Source organism: Nerophis lumbriciformis, linkage group LG01 (genome assembly GCF_033978685.3).
Source record: "Nerophis lumbriciformis linkage group LG01, RoL_Nlum_v2.1, whole genome shotgun sequence".
In the NCBI taxonomy this organism is placed as follows: Eukaryota; Metazoa; Chordata; class Actinopteri; order Syngnathiformes; family Syngnathidae; genus Nerophis; species Nerophis lumbriciformis.
The window spans coordinates 49,127,068-49,142,500 of record NC_084548.2 but is presented as its reverse complement, the minus strand read 5'-3'; the positions used below and the strand labels follow the sequence as shown (position 1 = coordinate 49,142,500).

General features: G+C 38.2%; 1 protein-coding gene across 3 annotated transcripts in view; it reads right to left on the bottom strand.

Moving 5' to 3' along the window:
* The window catches only part of LOC133622540 (ankyrin repeat and SAM domain-containing protein 1A-like), a 112,037-nt gene that overhangs the window by 54,681 nt on the left and 41,923 nt on the right, over positions 1-15,433 (bottom strand). For all 3 annotated transcript variants that reach the window (XM_061985371.1, XM_061985375.1, XM_061985379.1), the window contains 7 exons: positions 7,847-8,143; positions 4,557-4,632; positions 4,362-4,463; positions 4,219-4,299; positions 3,981-4,150; positions 3,770-3,832; positions 1,725-1,857 (listed from right to left, as the gene is read on the bottom strand). In XM_061985371.1, the coding sequence (XP_061841355.1) occupies positions 1,725-1,857; positions 3,770-3,832; positions 3,981-4,150; positions 4,219-4,299; positions 4,362-4,463; positions 4,557-4,632; positions 7,847-8,143 (922 nt within the window). The remainder of the gene's footprint in view (positions 1-1,724; positions 1,858-3,769; positions 3,833-3,980; positions 4,151-4,218; positions 4,300-4,361; positions 4,464-4,556; positions 4,633-7,846; positions 8,144-15,433) is intronic.

Sequence of the window (15,433 nt, the reverse complement as noted above, 5' to 3'; positions counted from 1 at the left end):
TGTAGGGGAAAAAAGCAGACTTCATGAGAGCCAACAAACATAATAAAACATCAGTTACTGTACAAGGTCTGCTGTCATTAGGATGCCGACTAATAGAATATTGTTATAAGGGATGTCACAGTATGACAATTTCTTATCACGGTTATTGTGAACAAAATCATCACAGTTATTATTATCGCGGTAGTTTTAAATGTGCTCAAAATTTTCAAAAGCTACTTATACTGAAATCCTTTAACAAAGTTTTATTAAAAAAAAAAAAAAAACACAAACATTCAAAATGCATATATGTACCTCAAGTAAGACATTTAATGTACATATGAAAGCAACACAAGCATTATAAACAAAGTAATATGGCAGAAACAAAATAATACTATAAATAAATAAAAATAAATGTGAAAATTTCACAAGATGGCACCTTATGGAAATAAGACGTGACTGCACTTTTTGTCCGTATCGATAAAAATTGTGTTCATGTATGAGATCTAGTCTTATACATAACGTTGCCAATTATGGCCAAAATAATAACAATTATTTTTATCAATATTGAAATCACGATTATTGATCAGGATTATTCATTATGCTAGGTTGTGTTGGGGTGTGAATGCGACACCATCATGTAATTTGTAATATCTAATAAAAATGCTCTAGATAAACATTATCAATATATTTAAAGACAAATATTTGTGTTTTGGTTCATTAATAGTATCAGTCTGTCAGATTTTCATTACATGATGCCTTTATCTCTATTTTTTCATTTTCATATAGAGGTATTTTTTAAGTTATGTACACACATTTACATGTACTAATGTGTGTACATGTACATGTTCTATTGAGACAGATACATTGAGAGTTTGAGCAGATATCTGTCATGTAGGTATTAATTATACACCATAAAACATTAACAAAATGCTGTGTCACATGAAAGGTTATTAAAGTAATAACTTTGTGGAATGAAAAAAAACACAAGTAATGTAAAATAATAAAACCTGGTGTTTACTTTTTGATATCAATATAAAACACAAAGCAGTTTGGCTAATGAAGATAAAGTCAAATAAACAAGCTTTGTTCTTCAACAACCATATACTTCAGTGCAACAGTTTGGCCAACAAAAATAAACCAGAGTGATGTCTCTCACATCTAACACACAATCTTTGTGCCTCACAGACAATTCAGCCTGTGTTCAATTCGATGAGATGACAAAACATTTGAGCTAGTATTGATGTTATTGGAACACTGACAATGTTAGCAGTTAAAATAAAGGACGAGTGAACATCCCAGTAAACAAACTAAAGACTTTATAAACAAGTTGTGGCAACGTTCCCGACACATCGCCTGCTGCATGGTAACTCTCAGAACCAGCAGCTGACAGAAGGACGCTAGTTGCTAACGTTCAAAATGAAACTGCGACATCATATACTTTTCTCCTCCAACAGCATTGCACTCTTAAACGCACACCGAGACTCCACAGAAGTAGAAGCGAGTGAAATGAAGTGAAACGAAGCGATCGGCTCTGTTTACTCGGAGGGAACACTCCAGCACCCCCCTTTTAAAAGCCTTGAGAAAGCTCTTTGCTTTGTATCTTGCGTGAGACTTTGGTAAGGAGACACTTTTTTGTAGGCCATCAGTTGGGACTGAACAAAAACGGTGACGTGTTAAAGACTAAATTTACCCATTGTAAATCAGTTTTGCCATTTCATTATACTGACTTAAAGTGTGATACGCACCTTTGTAGAACTCCGACACTTGGCCTGGCGGTGGGACTTTGGTTTGTGCAGTCAGCAACAACTCATATGTGTGATCTTCCTCCTCCTCAGCAGGCTCTCCTCTCTCATCAATACTGCTATTGGTAAATAGAGCCTACAAAGAACAAGACAAAGACAGCAGAATAGTTTAAAAAAAAAAAAAAATGACGCAATGATTGGATCAAATAAATGCACACGTTTAAAAGTAAAACCAGTCAGGCAAGATCCATGGTGTTTGTACACATTATCTTTACTTCCCTCCTTCTGGTCTTGTTCCTGCTCAATTACTACTACAGTGGTACCTTAACTTAAGACTGTTTTGAGATAAGAGCTGTCTCTTGGCTAATTGTTATGCTTTAACTTACAAGCCATTAATTGAGTTACAATCATCTCTTCTATTAGGAGGGATAACAATAAAAAAGCAGGCTGTGCCGCATTTCAAACAAAGCACGTTCAAAACCAACAGTCAGCCAACTACCAGGGGGCGACGGATAGACAGTGGACTCATGTGAGAGCAAGTAAGAATGACAACAGAAGTTGAAGGAAGATTAGGCAGTAGCTCCCAAAAATATTAGAAAAATAAATGCATTACATCAGTGCCCTCGCCTCCTGCAGTTACCTGTAGGGTACCAACAGGCATGCATTTTAACCCTAGGACACGACCGCACCCCTTACCATTCACTCGGCACTCCCGCTCGTTTCCCGGAACCGCGCGGAAAAACTAACAAACACCACAATGAGTTGCACGGCAAAGCTGTGTAGGTGTGCACATCCAAACAAATTATAGAATTGCGTAGACACATTAAGCATGAACGACACTTCCTTTCTTTTCTCAACCGCCATTGTTTGCCAGCCATGTAAAGCTGGTTGCTAACAGAGCAGGCCGGCCGCCACCGGCGCAAAGCCCCGACGAACAACTACAAAAGTGGGGTGCCCAAAATACAGACAATACATCAACACTGCACCGATGGCCCCGTATTCATCCACTTCTAAAAAGCATGCCAAAATAACGGATGTAATAACGTTTTATTTGGCCAAAGACATATACTCTGAGCAGTAAAATTAAAGTGTTAATTTGTATGTGCCCTTTGTGCATAATCTTATTTTTACACCTGTTCACACTTTACGATTGCATTTTACAATGGCATATTTATTTTAGTTAACCCTTGGTCTTTTGTACATTTTTTTATTAATACATTTTTATAGTTTCATTTTGAAATGAAAACCAAGTTCACATACTCTTTGCTTATAATAGAAAGTGCAGTAACATATGTTTTAATTAACAGTAAATAACCATGATTGATAATCACAATTTCAACATTGATGAAAATAATCGTGATTTGCTTAAAACAGTGGATGTTTCCGCACAATTCTTTGCACTTAAAAATACATCTTTGTGGTAATAAATATAATTAGAACATTTGAGCATCATGTGTGTCTTTAATTACAGTAAGTGCATTTATTCTAATCGTTCCTGCCACTTCATTTACACACAACGGGATTTTTACCAAGTTTTTTTTTTTTGACAATTACACAATAATATCGTACAGAGGCCTTAATACCAAGATAATATTGTACCGTGAAATTTTGATAGTTACATTTCTATTATTATTACTAAACTTCATAAAACTAATGTAGTTTTTAGTAGTATATATCTATTGTATTGTTTTTATACAATATTTTACACCTTAACTTGAGTTTTTTTCTTTTAATAGGCAGGTTAATGTTAAAACGGTCCTGCTTAGGCCCCAATTTTAGTGTGTGAAAGCTTTGTGGGGGTCTTACACATGCAGGCTGTAAATGCATAAAATAATCATATAAATCATAAAATAGATAATCGATATACATTGTATTCAAATGTATATTGCAATGCACTTCCTGTTCCCTGCAAACTCAATATTTCACCATAGCTATTTCTGTCTTTTGGAGTCCGATCTTTTAGAATGTGTACATTTATTTTTCAACGGAATATACTCATTTTGACTCAATAAAATAAATCCAAGGGCATCAATTGAAAATGACCTCACCTCTGAGCTCACCTCTTCTTCAAGACCAGCACCAGCATGTGCTGAGAGGACGAGGCGATCTTTCTACAAGAGACATACAGTATATGGTGCCCAAGTTGAGCAAGCTCCCTACTATACAGACAGACAGGACCACTATCACCCTCTAGTGGGAGTTTGTGATTTTCATATTTAACATCCTTCATAGACTATATGGTGGGAAATAACAACTGACCTTTCCCGCTTCACTGTCTGGTCTTCCGGAGTCCCTGTCTGAGGATTTTCCGCTCGTCAGGCTGTCGAGAGAATGGCAGGAGGTAGCTTCAAACAGAGCTTCATAGGGACTCTCTTCCTCAGGCCCCGGGGCCAGCCGCGATATCAATTCACTCATTTTGTCCAGATCACCTAAAAAAAACGTTGATCATATTTATAATAATATTGTTCAAACTGATGAATGAGCAGGCCAATCTTACCCTTTTTCTGTGGACTGGGACTCTCCAGAGGCGGAGGGATTGGTGGAGGGGGGAGGTCGATGTCAGGTGGTTTTCCAAGACCTGCAGCAGAAAAAGATGTCAAACCCAGCTCTGTCTCTCCTTGTAAGTAGAAACACTTATACCTTGGATGAGTGCAGCTATCTCTCTGCTCTTCTGAGAGGGCATGTCTTTGACTGTGTCCAGCGCTGTTAGGCCCTTCTGGTCCAACATGTTCACATCGATACCTGAGAGTCAGCAAAGGGAGGAGTACCATTTTTTTTTAATGCTAATTAATTAATTTTCTGTGGTATTCAAATGCAGCGGCACTGATGTCTGACCTGCATGGAGTAGTTTCTGCACCACATCTGTCTTCCCAAACAGGGCTGCTTCGTGGAGCGCGCTTCCTTTCTCTGTCTAATAAAACACAATTCAAGTGATGAAAACATGGGCGGGCAGCAGGTATGTATTTTCTTGTCTAGGCCCGACATTCAAATACAAAACACATTCTATAAGTTTTTAATGAACATGCAAAGGCTGTATTTAGTTAGCACCTAGTACACACCTATTTCAGTTTAAAAGTACAAGCAGCCCATTTTTCAGCTCACAAGACCATGCTAATTGCAACCAGCATGATGCAGGCCCTGAAGCCACGAGACTAGCCTTGATTTAAACGAAAAGGAGGGCAGAAAGAAAGAAAACGCATCTCCAGACAGATGGATGGCACCTTTTGGTACAGCCCGGGTCACAGGGGCCCCTCCCCACCATCTTGGGGTTGCTTAACCCAGCTCTATTGTGTATATCCCAAAACCAAGTTGCAGAGCTAAAGAATGTGAAATAATACAGCTTGAATGGGAAGTAACCTTGCCATAGGAAATCCTGCAATGTCAACATCGGTTAGTCAATATCATTTGTTCAATGGAGGCATAAATTTTAGTACAAAAAATTTAAATTTGTAATAAAAAAATATGGAACTAATCTTCCACTTTGTGGGAAATCTTTGTACAAATTTCTATCCGTTAATCTAGAAACAAAAAGTGTAAAGTTAGTGGTAACTGATGTATGTCTCTGCTCTAGTTTTCCACATCAGACTTAGGGTTTCATAATATAGACAATATACAATGTAAATGTGGCCGACGATAAAGCTTTTAATACTCTCCTCATGTCGTGAAAATGTTTGTTGATGACACATTCTACCTCTGTCCTGCAAATGTGGCACAAATGCGTCCTCAATACAATGGTGTTGTAATCCCTGTTCACTGCCCCACCACCAGGAGAAGTTCTGGGCTAAGGGGCGAAACATTAGTGAGAGGTGGTCCCCAGCTGAAGACCCTGCAGCAAAACCTTTCTGGTATGCGGTCAGGTTTAGGCCTGCCTAAGGGAAGAGGACGTCCCTGCCATGCAAAGTCCACCACAGGCACCAGTGGAGGTGCGACAGGCCTAAGGCCCAGCGGCAAGACCACCTTGCTGTAATTAAAATGTCCTTGCTCGTGGCTAATGTCCCTCCACAGTGCAAAGCTGCCTCTAATTCAGCAATTCGCGCCTCCGTGGTGGCAAATAAAGTATGCTAAACATGCTTCACTACACACCATAGGAGGATACAATAAGCCATGCTAACAGCTAACCTAGAGCTTTTACAGTAGATACCACTGTGATTTTGCCTCAGCCTTCACTTTAGACGTGAGGAAAAGAATGCGTGAAGTATTGAAGTTGAAGTATCAAATCTTAAAGAGAAAGTGTGTGATCTGCTCACAGATGGTATCTGGCAGTTGTTTGAGAATACTGCAGCTAGTTCTGGATAGTCCCACTTCTTGAATGAGGCAAAAATACAGTGGTACCTACTTGTAAATGTTTTTAATTATCATTTATTTTGCTTTGTTTTTAACATGTTAACAACTACTACTACTACTACTACTAAATGTAATCAAACATCAACAGTAACGATACAAAGTATAGTATCAATATATGGTCGATAATACAGGGTAGTATTGATCATAAACTTTTTTCATTAACACAAAATCTTGTTGTTTTCGTTACTGTTTACAAATTTAGGAAGTAATGCCCTAGACACAGGAGGGCTTTAAGGGCAAAAAACAAAATATTTAAATCAGAGCCAATAGTAAAAAATAATTTAAAGGGAAACTGCTCTTTTTTTTTTTTGCCTATTGTTTACATGAAAGACAAGACGACCAGTGTAATTTTTTAATGCATTATAACTTGTAAATAAACGTAAATAAAAGTATACTTACAATGGAGCCAATGGGGGGTCCTCTATTCCACCCAGAAAACCCAATAAATAACCATGCAAAAACCGCCAACAATTAACATTTCGCGACTTGAATATTAACCAAGTATTAGTGATATGTCATTATAAGCGCTAATGCAGACAAACTATCCTTGGCGACGCCGTGACCACTAGCTTGTGTGCCTATATTGACAGCATCTACTAGTGAGCTACTTTCTCACGTCGGAGCTCGTAAAAGTTTATTCGAGATCAATAATCATGTCTCTCATCTTGATAGTAGAAGGATGAGAACGTAATCCGACAAGTTGGTACACTTTGACAGACAATTTAGACCTGGAAATCACGAGAACGACACGAAAAGACGCTTAGTTCCACCCCCCTTTTCTTCGCAAGGACTATGAGTCATTCTTCATATATAACAAGATTTAATCAGTCAGCATCCTAATGACAGCAGACCTTATACCGTAAGTGACCTTTTATTATGTTTGTTGGCTCTCATTAAGTTAGTAGTGAGTAATAATCAGTAATACTGTTGGGGGAAAAAAGGTGAACGTCGTGATGCGTTTTTCCAATTAATGTGCCAAGTATGCTTAAAATGAGCAAAATAATGAATATTACAACTTATTATAATTAGACTGTTATGACATTACATGTATAATTACATCATGTATATAAAACCTTAATGGAGGCGTTTGGATGTTTGTGACTCCCATAGGCTTCATTGTAAGGTGACTTTTGATTGCATTTGTTTACAATTAGGAATGCATAAAGAACATGTGTTCTTGTCTTACAAAAGGATTGTAGATGATCCAAAAAATATGCAGTACTCCTTCAAAAGTAAGTTGATGTTGTTACACTGCCATCTTGTGTTTTTGTCTGATCATAATTGTGATAAAAAATGGTATCATTCAATGATCTTGAAATGTTTAAGTCTCAGCATTAGTATGACTGATACTTCCCCTGTAACTACTTGGTAGTGAATCGACACCCAAATTAGTAGTATTGTCAAAATGAATCTTAAGTTGCCAAACAACAGATGAAGAAATGTTTTAACATATGTTTACAACATGAGGTAACGACACAGTAAATTAGCAAGTAGATTGATAATAGTTTTGATGAAATAATACAACTGGAAATTACGTAATATGTTAGCGCAAACATCAGCAGCTTAATTTGGAGCATTTGTAACCTGTTTTGAAATGGTTCTATTACCATTTAATATACTAAATAATACATCTTGATATATAGCTTTATTGCAGGAGGCTGCAATATATATTGCAATATAGATTTTAGGCTACATCGACCATCCTTAATCAGACTCATCCAAGCATACTTTGACGACGTACCTTATGTCCACTGTACCAAATATGTAAATAAAACACACACCTCATAGTTAATGTCCATGCCAGCATGTAGCAGCACCTCCACCACAGACAGATGTCCATTCCTGGAGGCCAGATGCAGCGGCGTGTGCTTCTTGGTGTTGCAGCTGAGAAGATTTGGGTGGGCGCTGAGAAGCAGCTTGACCACCTCTAGGCGGCCGTACAGTGCAGCAAGATCCAGGGGAGTCTCAAATTTGTTATTCCTCATGGTTGGGTCCGTCAGCTCCTCCAGCAGTAGCCGGACGACCTGTGAGTGTCCATACTGAGCGGCGCAGTGCAGCGGCGTCTCATTGTCATTGTTCTATCGAGGAAAGACGTACGGTTTTAGAAGCGGAAACACAGGAAAATAGTTAAATGTTAGGGCAAATTAGGACAAGTTGTGACTAGCATCAATTGGTATTAGGGTTAGACAAAAAAACACCACAGAAAGTACCAACCACCATTAAACACACAGTGCAGATAGATGTAGAGAAAGGAGGGTGTAGTGGTGCTGACGAAATAGACAGAAACACTCAGGCAGGTGTGGAACTAGGAGACGCATGGACCACTTGAACATAAACGCACTTGGTGAGGTCGTGTCTGTGTTGGTGAGCCGAATTCTGTCCTTATTCACCACGTGAGATGTAATAAAAATGTCACGTAACAATGGAGATAAGCAACCTTTCATGTAACTGGAATTGTGAGGACATAACAGTGAAAGGATTACAACATAAACCTCCACAGAGAGTACCAAATGGCAGTCAATGCCCAGTACAGTACAGTCATTCTTAATCTCATGCTACAGTAATTAATCCTTGTACACATATAACCTCATGTATGCACGCTCTTTTGCACACTCATAAATCTGTACTGCATTCATGGCTAAAAAAGGACGCAAGCATACTCCGCAGCAATTAATATCACACAATAACGATATGAACTCACTATGTGTTGCTTATTGGATCGAATGACTGCATGAATCAACAAAATCAATACTAATCAAGGTAAAAAGCTCTAGCCCTGCTGATAACTACATGGCCAGCAGGTGGCAGACTTTACAGAGCTGCACTGAGGATAGCATGGGAAAAGCAACAATGTAAGATAGTCTTAACTAAAATTGTGGTGCATCCAGATACTGCTAATGATAACTATACAACGTCTGCAGTCCATATGCTGTCCACCACAGTAAAGTCAACAGAAACCAAGACTCGGTCGACAATTGCAAACAATTAACTAAATGTAGCCCAGAAGGCTTTTGACTGAGAGAAGAAATGGGTGTGGCAGATAAGACCACAGATTGTAGAGGGAACATGTTCTAAAAGCCAGTCATTCCACAGAAGAGCATCTCTCCTCTCTTCCCGCCTTCCTGTGACAACATGAACTCAAACACACAAGCAGAATCAAGGCAGACCGTAACAAATAAGTATCGTGCCCACTTTCATCTGTGCCGCATTGTCAAGCATTTGCTTATTAGTGAGATAAACTCTGCAGATGGAGATGACTTCAGCATGCAAACACACACACAGTGATTACATCAGCATGATTCACTTCCTCACATATTAAGGTCTGCTGCCTCAGTAGCCATATTTGTTATTCTTAAGCACATTCAAGACAAAAAAAAAAGAGTCATGATTATGCAAATGTGTGTATGAATTGGAGTTACAGGAGACCTTTGTTTCTAGGCGACAACCAGAGTGGAACAAAGACACCTGGTGAGCTGATCCTGCTTTGTTAGAAAGACTCCTTTTGTTAATAATTTGACACCAGGCCTCCTCTGGAACTTACAAACAAGCTTCCAAATTGACAGCAAACAACTTTAAGGACTCTTTTTGACTTATGAGCAGTTTATTATGGTCATACACATAGCTTGTTATTTCGGTGATATTTGCAACATATGTAGACACTATGTTCATTCACTAAGATAGCATTTTCACTAAAACACAACATTAAGGTCATTTATCAGAATCAGAAGTACTTTATTCATCCCAGAGGGGAAATTAATTAATTTACACAATCTATTGGACTTTGATCCAAGAGCTGAATCAAACACCCCATTTTTGTAGAAGCATGTGTCAACATGATACAATACAGTTGTACAGATACAACAATAAACTGCTGTAAGCGCTCTTTGACGGTCACAATTATAAACGAGCAATACAAACTCATGGATCAATTTATATTTTACAGGTGCAAAGTTGTGGCTACTTGTAGTCAGTCGAGATACCTCAACTTAATACATGTTAAAGCATTAACTTTGACATCCCTAACTCGTGTGATTAATAAAAAATATTGCATTAACCATGTATGAACACAGATTAGTCACACAATTTATTTTGACAGCATATTCTCCTTTACCAACTGCAGATGATTACCTGAAAGATTTGCAGGTTGCTATACAGTTAGTGATCAGAGCAAAAATGATTGAGGGAACTGCAATTGGTGTGCTCAGTGGCAAATTTCCTTTCAAAATACACCCAGACATGACTTAAAAAAACACTGTTAAAAAGTTTTCAGCAAATAAATGATGTGCATTCAAGTAAAATATTTTGAACAAGTTTGTGTATTTGTGTTAAAATATTGGGGTCTTTTTAAAGATAATACAAATTAAGCAATTAAGTAATAAAATGCTATTAATCATGATTAATCAGGATAAACGTGTGATTATTATGATGAAAAAGTTTATTGTTTGACAGGACATGAAATACTAACCTGACTCTTGCCAGATCCTTGCAGTTCGCTGAGCTCCACACAAGGATCTGGGAGTTCTCAATAGGAGATGTATTTCAGAAGGCGGGGTCTTGTAAAAAAAATAATTGTATGTGATTGGATAAACCACGTGTCCGTTTTCTTGAATGATGTGCTACTTCAACAACTCACATTAAAAATCAACCCGTGACGCTGATGAGAGCGACGCTGGGAAATCCAAACCCGGTCGGAAGAAGAGCCAAAACATCCTTGCCACCAATAAAAGCCTTCAAAACCGTTCTCTGTTCATCTTTTAAATAATTAATATTCAATAGATACGACAAAACAGTTGCAATAGCAGAATCAATGTCAGCACACGACGCAGCGAGCGTTCCGCCATTGTTTTTTGAATCAAACAGTCGCTTCACCGCTACGTCACATCTATGAAATCCCGCCCGGCGATCCTGATTGGTTCATTATTTTTTGCTATCTGGAAGGATTTTGCTATGCCTTCGAGCACAGATCCTTGTGTGGAACTCAGCAAACTACAAGGGTCTGGCGAGAGTCAGGTTAATGGAATACAACATTCTTAAAGGGGACCTATGATGAATTTACTCGTTTCTGACTTATAAATGTTGTTACAAAGTTGGATACTCATGTTAAACACTGCCAAAATGGCAAATCACAAGGTTCATGGATTTTGCCGTGAGCTTGCATGCAGTTTTGATGTCTGGCTACTTTGTGACGTCATTGCGAGGTGGAAGCACTTACCGGTACTTACAAATTGAACAACTCTCTCAGTAATACCTATGCTTTAGGCCACAAGGAAACACAGAAAGAAGGTAGGATAAAGTATTATTTTAATCTAATTGTGGCATGTGCATAACACAGATGCGCAACATCTAGTGACAAACGCTGCTTAACACAGCTTTTTTTATGCATGTCATATTGATCGGAGAGTGTGCAGTTGTACAGAGTGTTGTGATGGTGTGGATCTATATATTGTTTACAAAGTTTATTTTCGACAGTGTCTGGGGAAAAAAATTGCAGCGACGACTTCAAGATACAATGTACGGTATATATATTTAACAGTGTACATTTAAAAGATATACATGATACTTTTGGAGAGTGTGGGGCATGGTTTCATTTGCAATCTGGGGATGCCTCTAGAGATAAACATCTTGCAAACAGACTTAAAAAACAGGTAGTAAATGTGACTGTGGAGCAAATTTTACACCAAAGCGTATCCAATACATATGATCTGAACAGGACGTGTTTTCAATGTAGAATAAAATCATCATAGGACCCCTTTAATTAACAATCAATTCATGAGAACAATTTTCACGTAAAAAATTATTGCTTTGCTATTACATTCTAAGAATAAAATGTGTATAATCTTGGTGATCTTCCAACATCAGCATACCAACAAACGTGCACCAGCGAGATGGAGCTCTTCGGGGTTATTGTGCAAATGGCACAGACGCCTCACAGCCTTACTGAGAAAAAGATTCACATTTATGTGGCAGCAGCCTCCTTCCTGGAGAGAGCATGTTGTTTACATGAAAACCATTTTGCTGCAGAACACCACAGTCTAAAAGCCCATCCTGATTTAGATGTCAGTACATGTCAAACAAGATGAGATTAAGATCTATGCTTATTGATCAATGCTTTCAAGGAACACCTGACCATCGTGGTTCTTTTGTCTATTCCAGATTCTGCAGGGAAAAGATCTGTGACTGAGCAAAGAAATTATGTTGTGTGGTTCCCTTAACCTGCAGCCCCAGAGACGGTAACACGGTCTGACAGGCGACCTCTGTCACGTGAGGTCCTAGCTGGCGGCACAGTTAGGTTACGTCACCCTAGCCCCCAGCGGCAGTAGTAGTGGAGGCGGGTGGCAAGAAGGAGGGATGAGCTCGAGCAGCTGTTGCTGCTTGTGCACCAAGGGGCCATGTGTGCACGCCTGATGCCAACATCTAATCTGTCTACAGTCACAATCAAACAATGCTGTGCTCTGTTTGAATAGGGAATGCATGTATGACAGTTTTTTTCTCCATTAAATAATATCTGTGTTGTCAAATCAGACAACAAATAGGCTCTGGAAGACCAGTTTTTAAGAGCTCTGAGGATGTTTATTCTGTGAGCAGACAAGAGGACTATAATAAAAACTTGTTTTATTTGGACAATGCCACACATTCCAAAGTGAACAAGCCTTGCAGCTTTGTGACGAGGTGAATGTCTCACTAACTTCCTGCCACAAACTAGGACTGTTTTTGCACTGGACACTCTCTCCATTTTAAAAGGGAAGATTAGGTTCTCGTCCAGGGTGCGTGTGATTAAATGGAACATGTCCTGTAAACACAACTGACATAAAATCATTTTCAGATCTTGGGTGCAATCTCAAAGCGATAACTCTTGAAATGACAAATCGTAGGTAAACCGCACCACAATTGTAAAAATTGTCCATCCATGCATCCATTTTCTACCGCACGTCCCTCTTGGGGTCGCGGGGGGGACACTCTGGACAAGTCGCTGTGAGATAGTTAATTTATTTAGCACATTAAGGGCAGGGTATGAGAACCGCAAGGTAACCTCTGATAAAACCTGTGTTTTCTTTTTACATTCCAAATGTTACATGCTCAGATATGCATGACTGGGTCAGATGAATTCATCTAAACATATATTGTATTAGACAAGTGACCTATATAGAGACATGGACCTTGCATGAGCCTGAGCAGACCATTGCTATACTGTAAACTGTATCTTATTAAAGAAAAACAAAATGCATTGAAACAAAAAAAAAAACTGTCAAAAATGAAATCAGATCGCTTGCAGTGTTATAATTTTAAATAGGACGACTACGAGTTAATTCCTTCCATAATATAACAGCCAAATAATTGTGCTTCTTTTTGTTGCAGGAAAAAGTAAATGGTAAATGGGCTTCACTTGTATAGCGCTTTTCAACCTTCATGACACCTAAAGCGCTTTGACACAGTCACCTTATTCACCTGCATCTGGAGCAACTTGGAATTCAGTACCTTGCTAAGGGATACTCTGACATTGTTACAGGAGGATTGAGAATCAAACTAGCAAACATTCATGTTGGGCAACGCCCACTCCACCACCTAAATTGCACCTGACATGCCCCATTTTGGCTAAATTACAACATTCATGTATTATCAATTCCACACAAACTACAGAAATGTCAACATAAATGTAATCATTCATGATAATTACGAGAATGTCTCCCTAAAACATACTAGTTGAGAATTTGTTTATTAAACGGTAATTTTTTAAAACAAAGTTAATCAAAATGTTGATTAACCGCGATCAATCGCAGTTGCTGCAAAGGTGTTGCTTAACTTATCTGTGGTACGTTTGTGTCTTTGAAGTCTTGACATCATACTCCTCTGGCTTTGTTTGTCGTACACTGCTTGTTGTTGATGTACTAGTAGCGTACATCCTAGCAACTCCCTCTGTGTTTGAAAAAAAAATGCCAGTTTACCAGTTGGAGTCTCCTCGCTCATCTTTGCATTGGTGTATGCATTGACCTGATCATTGACCGGAAAACATCCCTCGTACCTTTCAGGTAACCATCCGCGATTGAGGTAAAAGACCATGTGCGAACAAAATATATTTATTAATCTGCGCTTATGAATATTTTTTGTGATTAATCGCATATGTCAAGTTTGACAGCCTTATTTTTAAATAAACATGTACGCATAGAAATAGAGGAACAGTAAAATAACAAAATAATGGCATTTAATATACAGATTGTTTTGTTTTTAACTTTAAAAATGATCTCAAATAATGGTATTTTGTGACAATACATTGATTTTTCAATGAGACGTGATGATCAATATCAATTACCAAATGTTTATACATCTATTTTCCATGACACCCAAATCAAAAACAGAACTGCGGCCACTGTAAGTTGGGAACTACTTTTTTTTTTGCTTTTCATTAGACCACCACAACAACTTGGGTTGTCCCAATACGAATATTTTGATACCGGTGCCAAAATGTATTTCGATACTTTTCAAAATAAAGGGGACCACAAAAAACTTAACTGGCTTTGTTTCAACAGAAAATCTACATACGATGAATTAAACATGTGTTTCTTATGTCAATAAAAGAAACATTTTGGCATTAATTTATAGTGAACATACTAGACAACTTGTCTTTTATTAGTAAGTAAGCAAACTGGTTACAAACGCTCCTAAATTGGCTGCTGATGTGTGTCAGTGTGTCATTTCCCATTTTATTATTTTGTCAAAACTATGAGACAACGGTAAAAAAATGGATGTTTGGATGGATGATGTATCTACTTGTTGTTTGGATACTTCTTAAGTTTTGGGTGATACTACACATGTGGGTATCAATCCAATTTGAATTAGTTACAGGATCATACATTGGTCATAATTGATGTTCTCCTGTGTCCAGGGATGTATTTCTTGAGTTTAAAAACAATGAAAAAAAGCCTGAAATATTTTGTGATAATAAAAAATATCGATATAACCATTGTGGTATCTACTATATAGCGTTACAGTCGATATTTGTATAGTACCACCCATTTTTTTTTACCTTCGGGAGCGCAAGCTTGCTGTTAGCGGTCGGCTATTGTATCCTCCTATGGTGTGTAGTGAAGCATATTTAGCTATTCCTCGTCCTGCAGGGATGATATTTGTAAGAAATGTAGTTTATTTGTCGCAATGGCGGAGAGAATTTGTGATTTAGAAGTAGCTAAAACACTGACTGTGGACAGGCTAGCTAGCTATGTTTAAAGCACCGCTCTAGCTTCAATCTTTATAGCGCCACCTTTATTGTTAGTTTTAAAGCCAAAATATGTTTATTCTCGCTCTTCGATCTTCATGCTGTTTTGGCTTGCAAATGGTCTGTGCGTGTGTTGGCTTGCGACATGCGGCTTGGT